Source organism: Malaclemys terrapin, chromosome 2 (assembly GCF_027887155.1).
Source record: "Malaclemys terrapin pileata isolate rMalTer1 chromosome 2, rMalTer1.hap1, whole genome shotgun sequence".
Classification (NCBI taxonomy): Eukaryota; Metazoa; Chordata; order Testudines; family Emydidae; genus Malaclemys; species Malaclemys terrapin.
In genome coordinates, this window is record NC_071506.1 from 141791560 (window position 1) to 141807466 (window position 15907).

Genomic DNA, 15907 nt, shown 5'->3' on the forward strand with positions numbered 1-15907 from the left:
TCCAGTCAAAAACCAGGCATCTGGCAACCCTACTCAGCGCTGAGTCTGGGGCCTTCCAGCCTGGTCAATAGGTGCTGCCTTTGTCCCCTTCTTCTGTCCTTCCCTCCAGCCCCTCCCCACATGGTTCATTTCTCTACGGCTCCCTGTGACAGGCTGCCACCTCAGAGGCAGGCCCCCTCCTTCCCCCGGAAGGTGTTACACAACTGGGTTAATCTCTCCTGTGGAGAGCTGTCCCCTTGACACCCCAAGGTGACTTGTCCTGACTCCAGACTCCCCCCTGACAGCTTTAATCTCCCTGACACCTTCACTCCCTCCCACTTTTATCTCAGAGTTATGGGAACCAACTGCAGGCTGGGCCAGTGGGAAGACACAAAGGTAACGGGACCCAGGACTTGTGGCTCTGAGCTGTTCAGGGAGTTGGCAGGCACTTTGTATTTAGTCACTGAGTCCAACTGGCCTCAGAGACCTGTAAAAAAACCTCTCTGTAGCTTTGCAGTCTCTGGAAAGGTTTTAGACCTGTTTTATTCAGACAGCTAACTCCTAGTGTAGACATGATTTGAACTAGTGAAACTTGTGTTCACACCACTGCAGCTACTCCAGTGACTGAGACCCCCAACCAGCCTCACAGCAGATGTAACTTGGCCTGGTTCCAGTGAAGTCAAGAGAGTGATACTGGATTTACACCAGGGGAAGGTTTGGTCCCCAGTGCAGACAAGGCCTTAGACATGTCAAAGAGCTGCTGGTCTGGCCCCTGGAATTCAGCGCTCTAGGTGAGTGGTTAGGTGGAGGTTTGCGTGTACTGTTTGCCTGTGTTTCCGCAGCATTGTTCAGCGTGAAAGAGCCTGAAGCCCGTTGTGGAAGGGCCGTCTCCATCCTTTGCACAATTCCACTGCGCTCGTTGCAGGGATGAACTTGGCCTGGCAGAGTCAGTAGTCACAATACTCACTCCTGCCCTGCAGCCCCCTCCGTGGCAGGGCTGAGTCCCCTTTGGCGCATACCAGTGCAGCTCAGGCACCGTCCACTGGGATCAATGGAGTTACACCAGTGTGGTAAGAAGAGCCAGGTCCCAGGAAGCATGCCAGAGTGTACTGCCGCTGCAGGGGATGCTGGTCCGCCCTAGAGCTGGGTTTGGTCAGCAACTGAAAATCGAGGGAAATTATTGGTTCCGTTCTAAAAGGGTTCGGAATTTGTCAACAAACCTGAAAAGTCTGTTGTGGTCAGGTTAACAGTCAGCTTCAGAAAGCCCGGTGCGTGTGTTGGCGTGCCTGCCTGGGAACATGAACCCCAAACCCCGCCTTTCCAGAGGAGCAGCCCAGCCTGGAAGCTGTTCCTGGGGCAATCTACCGGGATCTGGGGTGGTGTGAACACAAATTTCACCAGTTCAAATCATGTCTACACTAGGAGTTAGCTGCCTGAATAGAAGAAGTCTAAATCCTTTCCCCATCTCCCAGATAAATGCCTTAATCACCAGGCTAAAGAGTCACTCTCGCTCTTTGGCCAGTGACTATTTAGTATTTATCCAAAATGGGACAGCGTCAGCAGGACGGATTGAGAGCAGCCCACTCCAGAATAGCCTGCAGCCTGATGGGTAGAGAGGGGTGAACATTTGCCTGGGACAAACGGACAACAGGACAGTGTGCTCTCTTTCCAGAGCCAAGGCATGACATGTCACTCTAAGATTGGATGGGCTTCTGACATCGACTGGAAAGGATCCATTGGGGATGGTTCATATCAGCACTTGGGACAAGGGATTGTGGGATAGACGACTTCAGGGAACTCAGAAGTGTGCTGAAGAAGAAAAACATGCAAGTGATCCTGTCCCCTGAGCAAAGGAAGACAGAATGCAGAAGATTCTGCAAGTGACCCACTGGCTAGGTAAGTGGAGGAGGGTTTGGGTTTTGTGGAACATTGGCCACCTTCTAAGGGGAAAGGGAGCTGTATAGTTTGGATGGCCTCCACCTCAGTAGAAAGGGGAACAATCTCCTCAGGGACAGGCTGGCTAGAGTAGTCAGGAGGGCATTAAACTAATAACAAAACAGGAGAGTAAAAAGAGGGAAATTATGAGCACTCAGCACACAACTGAGATGTTGAGAACAAAGTTAATCAGGGAACAAAGGGACATGAAGAGAAGAAATTCTTTAGTCTGAATGATAATTGGGAATTCTTTATGAACACTTTACTAGATACCCAGAAAGACACAATTAGGGAAGAAGGCAATATTGACTAAAAACCCTACCTGGTTAGAGGGGAACTGAAGGCAGCTATAAACAATTAAAAAATTATATATAACAAATAGAAGAAAGGGGAAGTTGGTAGTAATGAATATAATTCAGAAGCTAGGAACTGTAGAAAATTGATAAGGGAAGCAAAGGATACAATGGGAAATCTATGACCAGCAGAGTTAAAGACAATAAGGAGTTTTTTAAGACCCATTGGCAAAGGGGTCACTGTTTTTTGCAAAGAATTCTCACCTCAAACCTGACAACCTCACTACAAGGATGTCTTGCAGGATATTTATCTGTAAAGGATAACATGTAAGGGATCTACAAAAAGCAGGTAACTTATAAAGATTCATAATCATTGCAAGATGTATTTACAGGTAATATTTAAGAAATAATGGAACTATACTGACAGTCTGCTTTATGGACTTGGAGTAAAAGTTAATCACCTAGGAATATATATCAGAGATAGCCCATTCAAGCAGGTGGGAGCTGTACCCCTCCTGGGTTAGCTGTAATGCCAGATTCAGTTATCTAGCCTTGCTCCATCCCAAGACTAGCAATGGAAACCATCAGAGAGAACTGCAAACAATCAAAACCACTTGGAGGTGAAAAAGGGACATACAATAGGCAGAGAATTGCCCTGTCTGTGAATAGAGACATACTTGATGGGGACCCCATCCTGAAATACATCATTCCTTAACCCCCTTTTCTGGCCTTTAAATACCCCCCCCCCCAACCTCTCCCAGCTCATCCTCAGAAGCAAGCTCCCCACAGACCTGGACACATCAAATAAACCTACTTTTGTTTTATTAGAAGAGCTCACAAGGGCTGGGTGTTGTACAGGAGCAGTGTTTTAAGGTCAAATTAGTTAACTGGGCTACCCTGCTCCTTTGGGGACAGAGGAGCTGGAATTCTGTGAGGAGCCAGTGTTGGGGCTGAAGATCGCAGGGGAACGATTCAAAGGGATTCGGCATCTAATGGCCAGTTAGATTGAGCACGAGTGTGGAGCTGGGTTCTGTCGGTCGCGATCCGATGCTCCGAGGCTGTGCAGGACTGAACCCAGAGTTCCATGGCAAAACACCCCAGCTTTATAGTTGTAAATTCCCATTTGAGTCCATGCATTTTGCAATGTCATCCTGTAATCATTAGTCCTTAAGTGGTGTTATCATTTGATGGCTATTGTTGGGCTTCCCATCGTTATCCCTTATTTGTTGTCTCGCCTTCGGGGGTGCCTGCCTCACCGCTGAGGTCGTCAATGCTGCTAACATATTTTAACATCTGATACAATGGATGTTTTCTGATTGTCTCCTGGTCTTTCCAAGTCTCTCACTTCTTCTTAGAGACTAACAAATTTATTAGAGCATAAGCTTTTGTGGGCTACAGCCCACTTCTTCGGATGCATCCACGAAAGCTTATGCTCTAATAAATTTGTTAGTCTCTAAGGTGCCACAAGTACTCCTGTTCTTTTTGTGGATACAGACTAACACGGCTGCTACTCTGAAACCTGTCACTTCTTCTTGACCAACTGGACATTTGTGATGGCTTTCACACCTTATCTTTTCCTGATGCATGCATTCCTCATTCACACAAACAATCTCTTACAGAAACTTTCAAAGGTATACAGACAGCAGTATTGTATATTCAGCAGAATACATTGTAAATCAAGCCTTGCTAAATCTTATAACTAAAACAATTCACATTGGGGCTTCAGGCCCTCAACAGTCCTCTAATCTTCTTAACATAGATACAATAGAGAATCCTGTCTCTTACTTCCTAATTTGTAATACATATAGGAAACCCTAGGAGGAGGGATAGCTCAGTGGTTTAAGCATTGGCCTACTAAACCCAGGGTTGTGAGCTTAATCCTTGAGGGAGCTACTTGGGGATCTGGGGCAAAATCAGTACTTGGTCCTGCTAGTGAAGGGTCCCTTCCAGTTCTAGGAGATGGGATATCTTTATTATAGTAGCTTTATAACTTATTCTAAAACAAAAGGGTGACCATAATCCCTCATAAGGATTGTTCTGGTCTGTCATTCCTTTCTGCTATTCAAAAGGGGTGGCTGACAGGATGAAATTAAATCATACATTAATTCTCATAGTACATTATAAAATCCAGCTCCTACAGGTGGAGATCTGACTTCAAGTCCCTGCCCCTAGCGTGGGAATTCAAAACCTGGGTCTCCCCCATTCCAGCATGTGCCCTAGCACAGAGAGAGTTTGCTGATGCTGACCCAGAAGAAGTTTTTCTAGACAAAACTAATTGGGTCAAATTCATAAAGTTTCGGTAGATCACAACTGCAGTTTTCAGCGAATAAATCATTTATCTGCCAAACGTCATCAGCTCTAGCCAGCAAACCTCTTCCTGCCAAGCAGGGAGCCCCAGGACCGAAGTTTGCACCTTTATGATGCAATGTCCAAGTCAGCAGTGATCAACAATGGGAACATACCGGGTCTGCGCTCGCCCAACAGGGAACCCAGAGTATCTGCACTCAGACAGATGTGAACGAAGTGAGGTAGCAAAGCCAGCACCAGACAGCTGCATGCTCCAGTTGTGTCCTGGCAAGAGAGAAAAGCCCCAAACTCTAGCAGAGCTGGTACCCGATTCCCCTTTAGCTCACACAGGGAAATGAGGAGGAACTCCACGGACATTGCTCCAGTGTGACTGAGAGAAGAATCACTGCAACTCACCAACTTTGTCTGAAAATAGAGGACGGGGCAAAACAGGATCAAATGAAAAAGTGAGACTTATCTGATAGAACTGCTCACCCCGTGAGCCAGGGGTCAACTGGCAGAGGGCTGCATAGGGTTGTACAGGGTTCCTGGGGTCAGATATCTGCATAATAGCTCACCAAAGGGAGGAACGTGAGGTCTCTATGGAGAGCCAGTTGTCCACTGGTCAGCATAATCCTTGTGAAATGTATGTACGGCTCATAGTTAAGATGATCCGTATCTATACTGCAAATGATGTTCTTAAGGTCTGTGAGTTAACGTCCCCAGGAGCAACACATCTTGGAGATGTCCCTTACAGACAGGAGGTAACAGACATCTATCTCCCTATCTGGCCGTTTGTGTTCCGTGTATTGTATGCCTCATATTGTAGTAGGCCTGTTTGTACACTGAGCCAGGTGTGAACTGAGACATTGCAGAATCTACAGCAGGGAGTGACCTGTTTAGGAACAGAGAAAAAGGATTGGCCTGGTGCAAAGAGACACATGGAATCCTTCACCTAGGTCCTAGGAGGTAAACAGACAGTGTGCGCATCTCCTGAAAGGAGGGTCACAGCCAGCCAGGCTGCAAAGCACAGCATGGATTTGGGATGAGTAATACTTTATTAGACATGCGTATCTAGTTAACTGAGTCTAGGCTGTCGGATGCTTTGAACAGGGGATGGGACTAGATACCTCCTGAGGTCTCTTCCAACCCTGATAGTCTATGATTCTATGCATGTTATGATTTTATTTGATACGTAACCTTTTGTTTCCAATATTTCTTGCCGTTACCTGGGCTTTGTTAAATAACCTTGCGCTTGAGTTCACCATAACCAAATCGGCGTGTGCTGTGCTCAGCGCAGCGGTGACCTGTGGTGGAGCTGGTAAGCTGGGTTGTCCTGCCCCTTTGGAAGCAGCGAATCTGTGAGTGTCCAGCGGCTGGACCCTCCAGGGGGAGGCTCAGAGGAATCCAGGGCTGGCGTGTGACAGCTGCTAACCTACAGACTGGCAGCAGGGCCTGCGTAGGCCTAGAGGGGCAGGCCCGGTGGAGTCGGGGAGCTGACCTCTGGCAGGCAGAGACGACGCTTCCTTATGCTAAGGGCAGGTGGTAATGAGGTGCCTCATAGCCCTGCAGGTACCCTGCAGGGCCGGCGCAACCCATTAGGCAACCTAGGCGGTCTCCCAGGGTGCTACAATTTGGGGCGGGGGGTGACCGCGGTGGTATTTTGGCGGCGGGACTTTCCGCCGCCTCTGTGGGGGGCGGCATTTCGGGGCAGGACCTTCTGCCGCCTAGGGCGGCAGAAAAACTGGCAGCACTCCTCGTACCCTGGGAAGTGTCACACCTGTCATTGCTAGGCCTAGTGGCCTGGGATCTGTGATGATTCCAAGCAATCAGGATTTTGGACTGACAGCTCACCTGAAAGACAGCACCTCTGGTTACCTAGGGTTGCCAGGTGTCTGCCTTTCGAGTGCAACGCCTGGTCAAAAAGGGACCCTGCTGACTCAGGTCAGCACTGCCGACCGGGCCATTAGAAGTCCAGTCGGCGGTGCTGCCCGGCTAAGGCAGACTAGTCCCTACCTGTCCTGGCACTGTGCTGCACCCCGGAAGCGGCCAGCAGGTCTGGCTCCTAGGCAGGGGGGCCATGGGGCTCCGTGCGCTGCCCCCGCCCCAACATCGGCTCCGCACTACCATTGGCTGGGAACCCCGGCCAATGGGAGCTTGCAGGTGAGAGCATCGCCCGGAACCTCCTTTCCTGTCTTAGTCCCCTCATCCCCAGCCCCACCCCAGAGCCTGCACCCCCTGACACACTGCAACCCCCTGCCTCATTCAAAATCCCTTGGTCCCACCCTCCAGCCTGGAGCCCCCACCTACACCCCAAACCCCTCATCCCCAGCGCCACCCCAGAGCCCAAACACACAGTTAGAGCCCTCACCCCCTCCCAGCCCCCTGCCCTAGCCCTGTGAAAGTGAGTGAGGGTGGGGGAGAGCAAGTCCCTGAGGGAGGGGGGAATGCAGTGAGTGGGGGGGGGCTCAGGGAAGGGGCAGGGCCTCGGGGAAGGGGCGGGGCTAGGGCATTTGGTTTTGTGCGATTAGAAAGTTGGCAACCCTAAGTTACACAGAAGTGCCCTTTGCACCCAATGGGGGTTTGGGTTCCGCTTTGACACGGAGGGAAAAGAGCCACCTAATGAATCCCTAGTGCCACTTCCCAAGCCCTTGGGATTTCCGAGGCAAGCGCTCCGTGTTCCCAGCCCAGGGGTGCAGGTGGTAATAGAGACACTGTACAGAGGTGAGTACACCAAAGAGCCTGGCTCCCATTTAGCCTCCCCGATTCAGGCCAGATTTCCCAAACCCGCAGCCCCCTGCAACGCTCACTGTCTGCAGGTGCCGTGTGCGTTCTGCAGTGGGGCTGGGCTTTCTAGGGAGAGAGCCAGGCCACTGGGAGAGAAATGGGGGGCAGTGGGAGACACAGAGCGGCTTCCCTGTGAGAGCTGCTTGGTGCTGCGTAGCCAGGGTGGGACAGACGCCCTTGGCCTGCACAGGTGGAGCAGAGGCCTACAGACTAGGAGAGATCTGGCAGAACAGCAAGCCCCAAATCAGTAAAGGGGGAAGATCCAGGCCCTCATTGATCTAGATTGAGAGCTCTTTGAGACAAGGACTGTCTCTATGGTGTGTGTGTACAGGGCCTAGCACGGGGGGACCTTGGCCTCTAGGTGCTGCTGTGCTATACATACATCAATCATCATAAAGACAGAGGCACAAGAGGCCTGAGGAGCTGGGTGTGGGGGGTTAAAGGCCAGGACTGGGAGTCAGGCTCTGACACAGGAGAGGTGGTGAGAAGGGGTTAGTTCCTGTTTAAAGTGCCTGGGAGATGTTATGAGTTGGTATGAGTGCAGCCAATACAGAGTGAGCTGGATTCTGTTCTGCCTCCTACATCATCCGTGCGATCACCAGCTGCCAAGTTCCTTACAGCTACCGGGAATAACCCAGCGGAAAGTACCCAGAGGGGCTTCCGCTGTAATACCTTGGGAGAGCATCTCTCGTGCCTCTCTCAGGGGCTAGTTCACAGAGCAGATTGCTACTGCCGACTAACGGGGCTGTTCCCGTAGCTCTTGCGGCAGAGGTCTAGGGTTAGGTGCTGGGCTCAAAGCCCGCTACTGGCCAATGGCTGGGGTCGTTACACTGCCAGTGGTGATCAGCAATCCCTAGCTGTTATTGGATTTGTGTCCTGCTTAGGAGACACTGAGAAGAGATAGGGCAGAAACCAGGGGAAGCCAGTGACAGAGCAGAGCGAAAATCAAAGACAGAGACCAGACAGCCCTCTACTGGATACTGGGCCCCAACTATGCCAGCTCCCCTTTCTCCCCCCAGCATAACTCATCTGAAACTGCTACAGAAGGACCAAAAAATCATGGGCTTCTGCCAGGTTTCCCGCTGGTACGATCATCCCATCCAGACTTGCTCAAAATCCAGCTCCTGCCACGACTCTGGCTAGCTTTGCTCAGTGCTGCTCAGACTGGGGTAAACATTGCACTGATGAGCCTAGCGCAGCTTCGGGCTGGTCACAAGTCATCCCACCAGCTTTGCCCTGCTCCAGTTCCCATCCATCCATCACACCTCACTGCTGGGATCTCCCAAGGCTGGGCAGGGCAGGGCCTGACATGGCAGGGCACACGTGGAGCTTTGTGTGCCGCCCCTTTAAAGGGATGCTGGCCAGTGTGACTTCACAGAGAGTGGGTAATAATGGCAGGTGGGTGGTGTCAGCGGGCCGGAAGGGCTGGGGAAGGTGGGTCAGCCAGCGCAATGCAAGTGGAACGTCCTGGAGGGCTGCTCTTGGCAAGGTTGTAGCATGGGCCAGCCCTGGCTTAACCTGCACCCTCTCTTGGAGAGTTTGACACCTCTACAGAGTGAGTATGGAGAGGCTGGGTGGAGGCAGATGGAGGAGGGGGACCCCTGAGGCAAAGCTCGGAGCAGCGAACATGGACTTGGAGAAGCCTCTTGACTGCTGGAGCACGTATTCCTTAAGAGAGTCCTCAGCATTTAAGAAGCATTGGACCAAATTGCCAAGAGCTGTCATGAATTTGAAGTGCCCAGCTTGAGACAAACAGGCCTGAGTTTCAGGTGTGCTGAGCGGCTGCAAACTGGAGTAGTGGATGCTCCGCACTTCTGGACATCAGGCCACACGCTCAGAAATGAAGCCCCCCCAATCAGTGGCCTTAATGGCTAGTTTGTAACTAGCCTTTCCTAAGCTTGGGGGGAGGCAGAATTATTTAACTGCAAGTGGCCCAGATGCTGCCTATCAGCAATTTGGATTTCTTTGGCTCCCCTATAAATTCCAGCCCTTCAACTAAGGGACCAATTGTCTTTGAAAGCAGTTGGCTTTGGAGCTGGGGTCACTGACCCACACTCTAAGGGAGAGGCGGGATGAGCTGAACCGTTTGTACCCAGCTGACCATGGCCCTGTGGTTCCAGAGAGAGGAAATTGGCAGAACGCAGCCCCTTAAGGCAATGAGACAGCACTCAACTTCCAACTCCTGTGGGGCTACATGAGACTCAGGGTTGTGGGGATTGGGGGGGGGACTCCAAACCTTCCCCACATCAGGGAGTTGTTTAGATCGCGATCCCGTTGACTCTAGTGGACTAGTCCGACCTTCCTAATTCGCCCGCAATTAGCTTCCAAACGATATAGCACTAAGATGTGTCTGGGCAGAGACCCGCGGTCAGATTCAGGCTGGTATCAAACAAATGTTCAGATTCAGGACTAAACGGGAAAGAAAATCCCTTCCAGGACTCAGAGCCAGCATGCCTGATGCACCTAGAATTTGACCCCCACATTCTCCCACGACCCCAGCAGCACAAGCAGCCTTCCCCCAAGCCCCAGGTCTAGACCCCAGATACCCCACCCCCCATCCATCCTTCTGCCCCATCCGAGGGGCCCAAACCCCACTTACTTCACAGCTTCCTGCCCCCTAGACACCAAATCTCTCTCTCTTTCCTTCAGAGACCCCAGGCTCACCCACTCCCCAAATCACCCATCACCTGGGCCGGGGTGTGTGAAATGCTGGCTCCGGGCCTGCAGTGCCTCGTGGTGGAGGCCATGTGCTCTCCCAGTACAGCTCCTGCAGCACCCAGCCAGGCACCTGAGGGTGCTTTCCCTCCTCCACCCCTTGAGTGGTTTTCTCTTCCCTTCTCCAGGCCATGGCTGTGGGCAGCCTGCTTTTCATGGTGGTGCTGGCCATCGTGCACCACCCCCTGATGGTCAGCGACAAGCAGGACCCAGCAACAGTACAGAGGGCACAGCAGCAGGAGCAGCGGCTGGCCCTGGAGATGACGCGCCTGCAGTTGGAGTTTGAGAAGAGGAACGAAGAGGAGAGGCCGGGCCCACGCCAGAGTCTGGGTCCAAACCAGAGCCAGGGGGAGGAGGGGGCCACGGGGGCCACAGCACTGAGGGAGGTGGCCGAGCAGGGGCCCAACGACATGGCTTGGGATAGGTGGCACTATGGGGCGCTGGCCATTATCCTGCTCATTATCTGCATGCCCAGCCTGGAGCTGGAGTCCAGCTACGACTCCAGCAGCGAGGATGCCAGCAGCGAGGAGGAGGAGGACGACGCCACAGCAGCGCCCAGGGGCTCCTGCACCCGGCATCCCGACTTCCCCGACAGAGAGGCCCTGGAGCACTTTTACGAACAGCACCTCCAGGGAGTGTCCAAGGACCTGGCCAGCACCTGCGAGTTCGTGGCAGGCCTGGTGAACAACCTGCTGGAGGTCTGCCGAGTCCTCACCTATGAGACCTTCCTCCCACAGCTGGAGAACTGCATTGGTGTGGCCAGCACCTTTGAAGGCTGGTGCCCCCATAGAGACCCCAAGGCCTACCGGGTGCTTGTGCCCCTGTTGCCGCCCAAGGGGCACTCCTTCTGCCTGGAGATGGAGAACACGGAGGGCACCCTGGAGAAGCATGGCCACATCCTGGTGGAGCTGGAGTGCACGTGCAAAAGGGAGAGGCTGCTGGGGGACGTGCTCTGCCTCCTGCACCACTCCGAGGAAGACCTGAGTGACAACAAGCAGGGGCCCTTCCGCGTGCACCTCTTGTGCACTAGCTCCCACCTGGACGTGGGAAAAACCATCCTCTGGTTCCACAGTTTGGTAGGCAAGGCCTGGGCGCTCCTGGCTCACAACTACAGCTTCCAGCTCACAGCCCAGCCCTCCGCCTCCTCCTGCAAACTCAGGCTGGCTTTTGAGTCCGGGAAGGCCCTCTCCATCGAGATTATACTCGGGGTGCAACGGGGAGACTCTCAGGTCTTCCTGGCCAGCCACGGGGCTGAGACGGGCCACCCAAGCAGCACAGTCTGGCTAGAGACCTTCGCTGTCCAGGAAATGCTGTTCTTCCAGATGGTAAGCAGGTACGCCCCACAGGACAGCTGCCACCTGAAATGCCTCCAGATCCTCATCCACCTCAAGGAATGCAGGCTGCCCACCCTGGAGAACAGGATCCTCACCACCTATCACTTCAAAACCGTCCTGATGCACCTCCTGCTCCTCCTGCCGCTGTCAGAATGGGGCCCGGAGCAGCTAGCTCAGAGGCTGCAGGACATCCTCTTGTACCTGTGCCATGGCCTGGAGGAGAAATGCCTCTACCACTTCCTGATCGGAAACAGTACCCTGTCCAGCCAGATCCCTGTCCTCAAGGCCTTCCTGAACGCCAAGCCCCTCAACCTCTTCCAGCACCTGGCACTGGAGCCTGCCGCTCATGCCCAGGCAACGAGCGAGTTCCTGGAAATGATGGAGCAAGTGAGGGCTCTACTCCCACAGCGCAGCAAGACAGGATGTGGGTCCGCAGCACTGAGCAGCCCATTATGCTGTGGGCCTGATAGCCTAGCCCATCATCCACAGCACAGAATCACTAGTGGGAGTCAGACCATGCCACGGATATCGGAACGGAGCCAGAACAGCGTCGCTGAGCCGGGGCAGGGCCACCAGGGCTTGCCGGAAATGCCACTCTGTGTGCCCTGGGCGTGGAGAGACCTGGGGACAGAGGGCATGCAGAAGGTGCTGTACATTTAAAGCCAAGTCAGACGAACTTCCTGGTCCCAGAAATGCTCCAGTATTTTTGTACGAGTGTACGTCTGTTCTCAAGGGCTTTGCTCTACTGGTTCAAATAAAAGCTTTGGCAAATCTCCATTGTTAAACACCTGACCCCATCACTTCCGGGCCAAGGGACTGAATCTCTGCTGAAACAACCCCCTCTCTCCACATGTATTCCACTGACTCCCCAAGCATGCGGAGTCTGTTGTAGGAATCTGGATGGACTATGGGCCAAAGGTGTTAACATAACCCAATCACTGTCCAAGGACTAACAGGTTTTGTTTGCAGAGACCTCAGCCTGCTCCATACCAGGCAAACTCACCTGCAGGGCCAGCTCTAGCATTTTTGCCGCCCCAAGCGAAAACAGTTTTGGCTGCCCCCCCCCCCGTTTTTTTCTTACCCCCCCCGGCCCCGCCTCAACTCCGCCCCTTCCCCAAATCCCCAGCCCTGCCTCCTCCCCCAAGGCTCTCAAGCCTAGGAGGGAGGAAGGGAGAGGGAGAAGCAGCGCGTGCGCCACGGCCACTCAGGATCTCCCCCTCCCTTCCAGGCTCTCAAATCCGGGAGGGAGGGGGAGATCCCGAGTGGCCGCGGCGCACGAATCAGCTGTTTCGCGCGCCGTGGCTGCTCGGGATCTCCCCCTCCCTCCCGGATTTGAGAGCCTGGGAGGGAGGGGGAACAGCAGCGCGCGAGCGGCAGCAGCGGAGGTGAGTCAGGCGGCCGGGGCACATTTTTAGGGGCGGCATGGCCCGCGCCAGAATGCCGCCCCTAAAAATGTGCCGCCTCAAGCACCAGCTTGTTTTGCTGGTGCCTAGAGCTGGCCCTGCGCACCTGGAAACATTTTAACCATTTACTAAAGATACAGAAAAGACGGAAAAATCAGTTAAAGCCTTTGAAATGCAAAGTATTAAGTAAGGCAAGGCCTGGGCGCTCACAACTGTCCTTTTGGGGAAAAGAGGAGAAGCTAGTGGAGCTGGAGCTGTCCTTGCTGCTGCTTTTAAAATCTGATTCTGTTTCCTAAGACGACAAACCCACAAAAGGGGGGAGAAAAAAAAAAAACCAGCACACGTAGAAAATGCAGCTTCTGTCTCTGGTGTGACTCTCACTTGCAATCTCCCTGCTGAAAAGCACAGCGCAGCGCACGGTCTGATCAGCCACTTCAAGGCCTGGCAAACTCGGACCAGCATTGGGTTGGTTAGCACATTGCTTTTAGCTGCCTCTCTGGTCACAGGTTTACAGCAGTGCTACAAAATATCCTGGCTAAGCCAGACTCTTGTTAGGCAGAAGGAAAAAGGACAGGGCTAGCACAGAGAAGAACAAAGGGAGGGAAAGAAAAGGACACGTGGGCTGGAGAGAGAGAGACAAAGTTTCACATCCCAGGTAGGGGTTGGGATTCAGCGGGAGCCGGCGGAGTGGTGATGTTGTCTGGGTCCCTCTCTCTGGCCCAATCTGGTCAGGACATCGCTCAAGATCAGGATGACGACGTCCCACGGTCCCAGGAGATGGTGGGGATGGCAACTATGCTGATGAAGCTCACTCCAGGAGTGAATTTTTCTCCCCAAAGTCTCTATAAGGCCCCACAAAGGGAGTGCTGGGGGAGTAGCCCGTCAAGTTCATTAGTTTGTCCACCAATTAGTTTCAATTCACCAATTCTGGGAGCGAGTCCCTGACCACCACCACCCATCTCCTCCTCTTGGGAGTGGTGGTCATGGAACCCCCATCCCTAAGACAATGCATCCCATGCCTTCTGGCTAATGGGGTCTCCTTCTGATCCCTTCCCTCAGATGGCTCTTCCAAATCCTTCTCTGCAGTAGTACCTATACAGAGAGCCTGAAAATGGTTTCTTACCTCTACCTGCATCGGGGGGTTCGTAGGTTCTCCTCTTTCTTCCTCTGGAGATCACATACTGCCAATTTTCTTCCCCATTCTGCACTGCCCTCTCTGATTCTTCAGCATGATGTGCCTGCAGTACCAGACGCTGACTTCTAGCCAGAAAGTCTTCATGTTCTCTGATGCAGCGCAGGGTTGATACTTGGTTCTCTAGCCCTTTAACCTTCTCTTCCAATATGGAGACCAGCTTGCACTTCGCACAGACGCAGTCATTTCTGTCCTCTGGGAGAAAGACAAACATCCATGTCTTCCTTCTAAGAGGCTCCTCAGATGTTGTATGTACTGCTCACAGAAGTGTGAAAGGCAAAAACACGGTGTGCAAACTCTCTCTGTTTGCCTGTCCTCGGTTCACAAAGCCCAAAGCTTTTGATAAGGCTGCTGGCTCGAAGTAGGTGGCCCGGCTCAAAGCCTTCCCTCCAATCAACCATTCAAGTTAATTGATCATAAATGCAAAAAGAACAGGAGTACTTGTGGCACCTTAGAGACTAACAAATTTGTTAGTCTCTAAGGTGCCACAAGTACTCCTGTTCTTTTTGCGGATACAGACTAACACGGCTGCTACTTTGAAACCTGATTGTAAATGCTAATTGTGTTGATAACTGAGGCTCTTAGAATAGAATATTAGGGTTGGAAGGGGCCTCAGGAGAATATCTAGTCCAACCCCCTGCTCAAAGCAGGACCAATCCCCTGACAGATTTTTATCCCAGTTCCCTAAATGGTCCCCTCAAGGATCAAACTCACAACCCTGGGTTTATCAGGCCAATGCTCAAAACACTGAGCTATCCCTCCCTGCCCAAATGTTTGTTCTGGGGCACAAGTTTTGTGGTTTGCTTGAGGCTGAGCCACCATGTCCTGATACTTTGCAAATGTTTGTGTCTAGATTAGCATCCATAGTCACTTAACAAGCAATTGGCAATCAATTACTACAGGAATACAATGCTAGTCCAGACAAAGCCTATGATACCAGGAGAACTAGTGAAATGGTATCATTCACATGAGTCAAGAGACAGAAAATTGAGCAAAGGAGAAGGGAAGGGATTTTAAATCACACTTTGAAAACCTCTGTTTTGTCTGATTTTGTTAACACCTATTTAACTTCAGTGCCAAATGAGTATTTTGGATAAAGGATGCTGGGTGCACAGAAGGGATGAGAGAGACAAATTTGCCCCCAGTTTTTTACTATCCTGGGAGGGGCCAGGACAGTTTCCCCCCCCAGGAAACAGCACCCCCTGAGGACAGACACTTCCCCACCTAGGCAGAGCAGAGCAGCTCAGCACTGGCAGAAATGGGGGAAGGCAGCGACAGTGACTCTGCAGGCTCCCCTCCCCCAAACTGCACCCAGGGTGGACTCCCCTCCCGCTCTCCCAACACTGCAGTGGGCCTCCCCAGCCAGGCTCCCTCTGCCTGAAGTTGGAGCCAGCTGGGAGCTGGAGCTTACCCAGGAGATCTAGGTAGCAGGTGGGTCTCTCCGCTGCTGATCAGCTGGGCTTGGGCAGAGCAGAGGGAGCATGGCGGGCAGTGACCCAGCTGCCCGGGGAGGCTAACCCCACAGACCCTCCCCTTCTGCCCCAGGCCCTGCCCTCTTTCCCGCTCCTTCTACCTCCCCCTCCCTTGCAGGACCCCAAAGAACCCCCACTGCGGCCCCCTGGCCCCAGTGCCGGAGGGCCAGGGGAGGCGGTGCAAGGCCCCAGCCCTGGTGTGCTGCAGCCACAGCACCCCCAGCCCCTGGTGTCTGGGCAGCGCAGTCCCCGAGTCCTGGTGCTCAGGAGGCCTGGCAGTGCAGTCACCGCACCCCCATCCCAGTGCTCATGTGTCCCCAGCCACCCCACCAGCCCTGAGCCCCTCCAGGAGCCATGCTAGCCAGGGGGTAGGGGCACAGCCTCCCTTGCCTACTATAGCCCCTGCCCCTGAGAGGGATCCCTGCGCTCCCCCCTCACTCACCCCTAACCCTGGCTGGAGCAGCTCCCAAGGCTGCTGGACCAGGGCTGGGTCAGCCTCTACTGCAGCAAG

At 53.1% G+C, this 15907-nt stretch overlaps 1 protein-coding gene across 1 annotated transcript; it reads left to right on the forward strand.

The window, feature by feature from the left end:
* Positions 1–1807: 1807 nt before the first annotated feature.
* ITPRIPL1 (ITPRIP like 1) lies at positions 1808–11804 on the forward strand. The gene is given in 3 exon segments (XM_054021219.1): positions 1808–1875; positions 10124–11755; positions 11757–11804. Coding segments are annotated over 2 exon segments (1677 nt in total). The 5' UTR covers positions 1808–1875; positions 10124–10126.
* The last annotated feature ends 4103 nt before the right edge of the window (positions 11805–15907 follow it).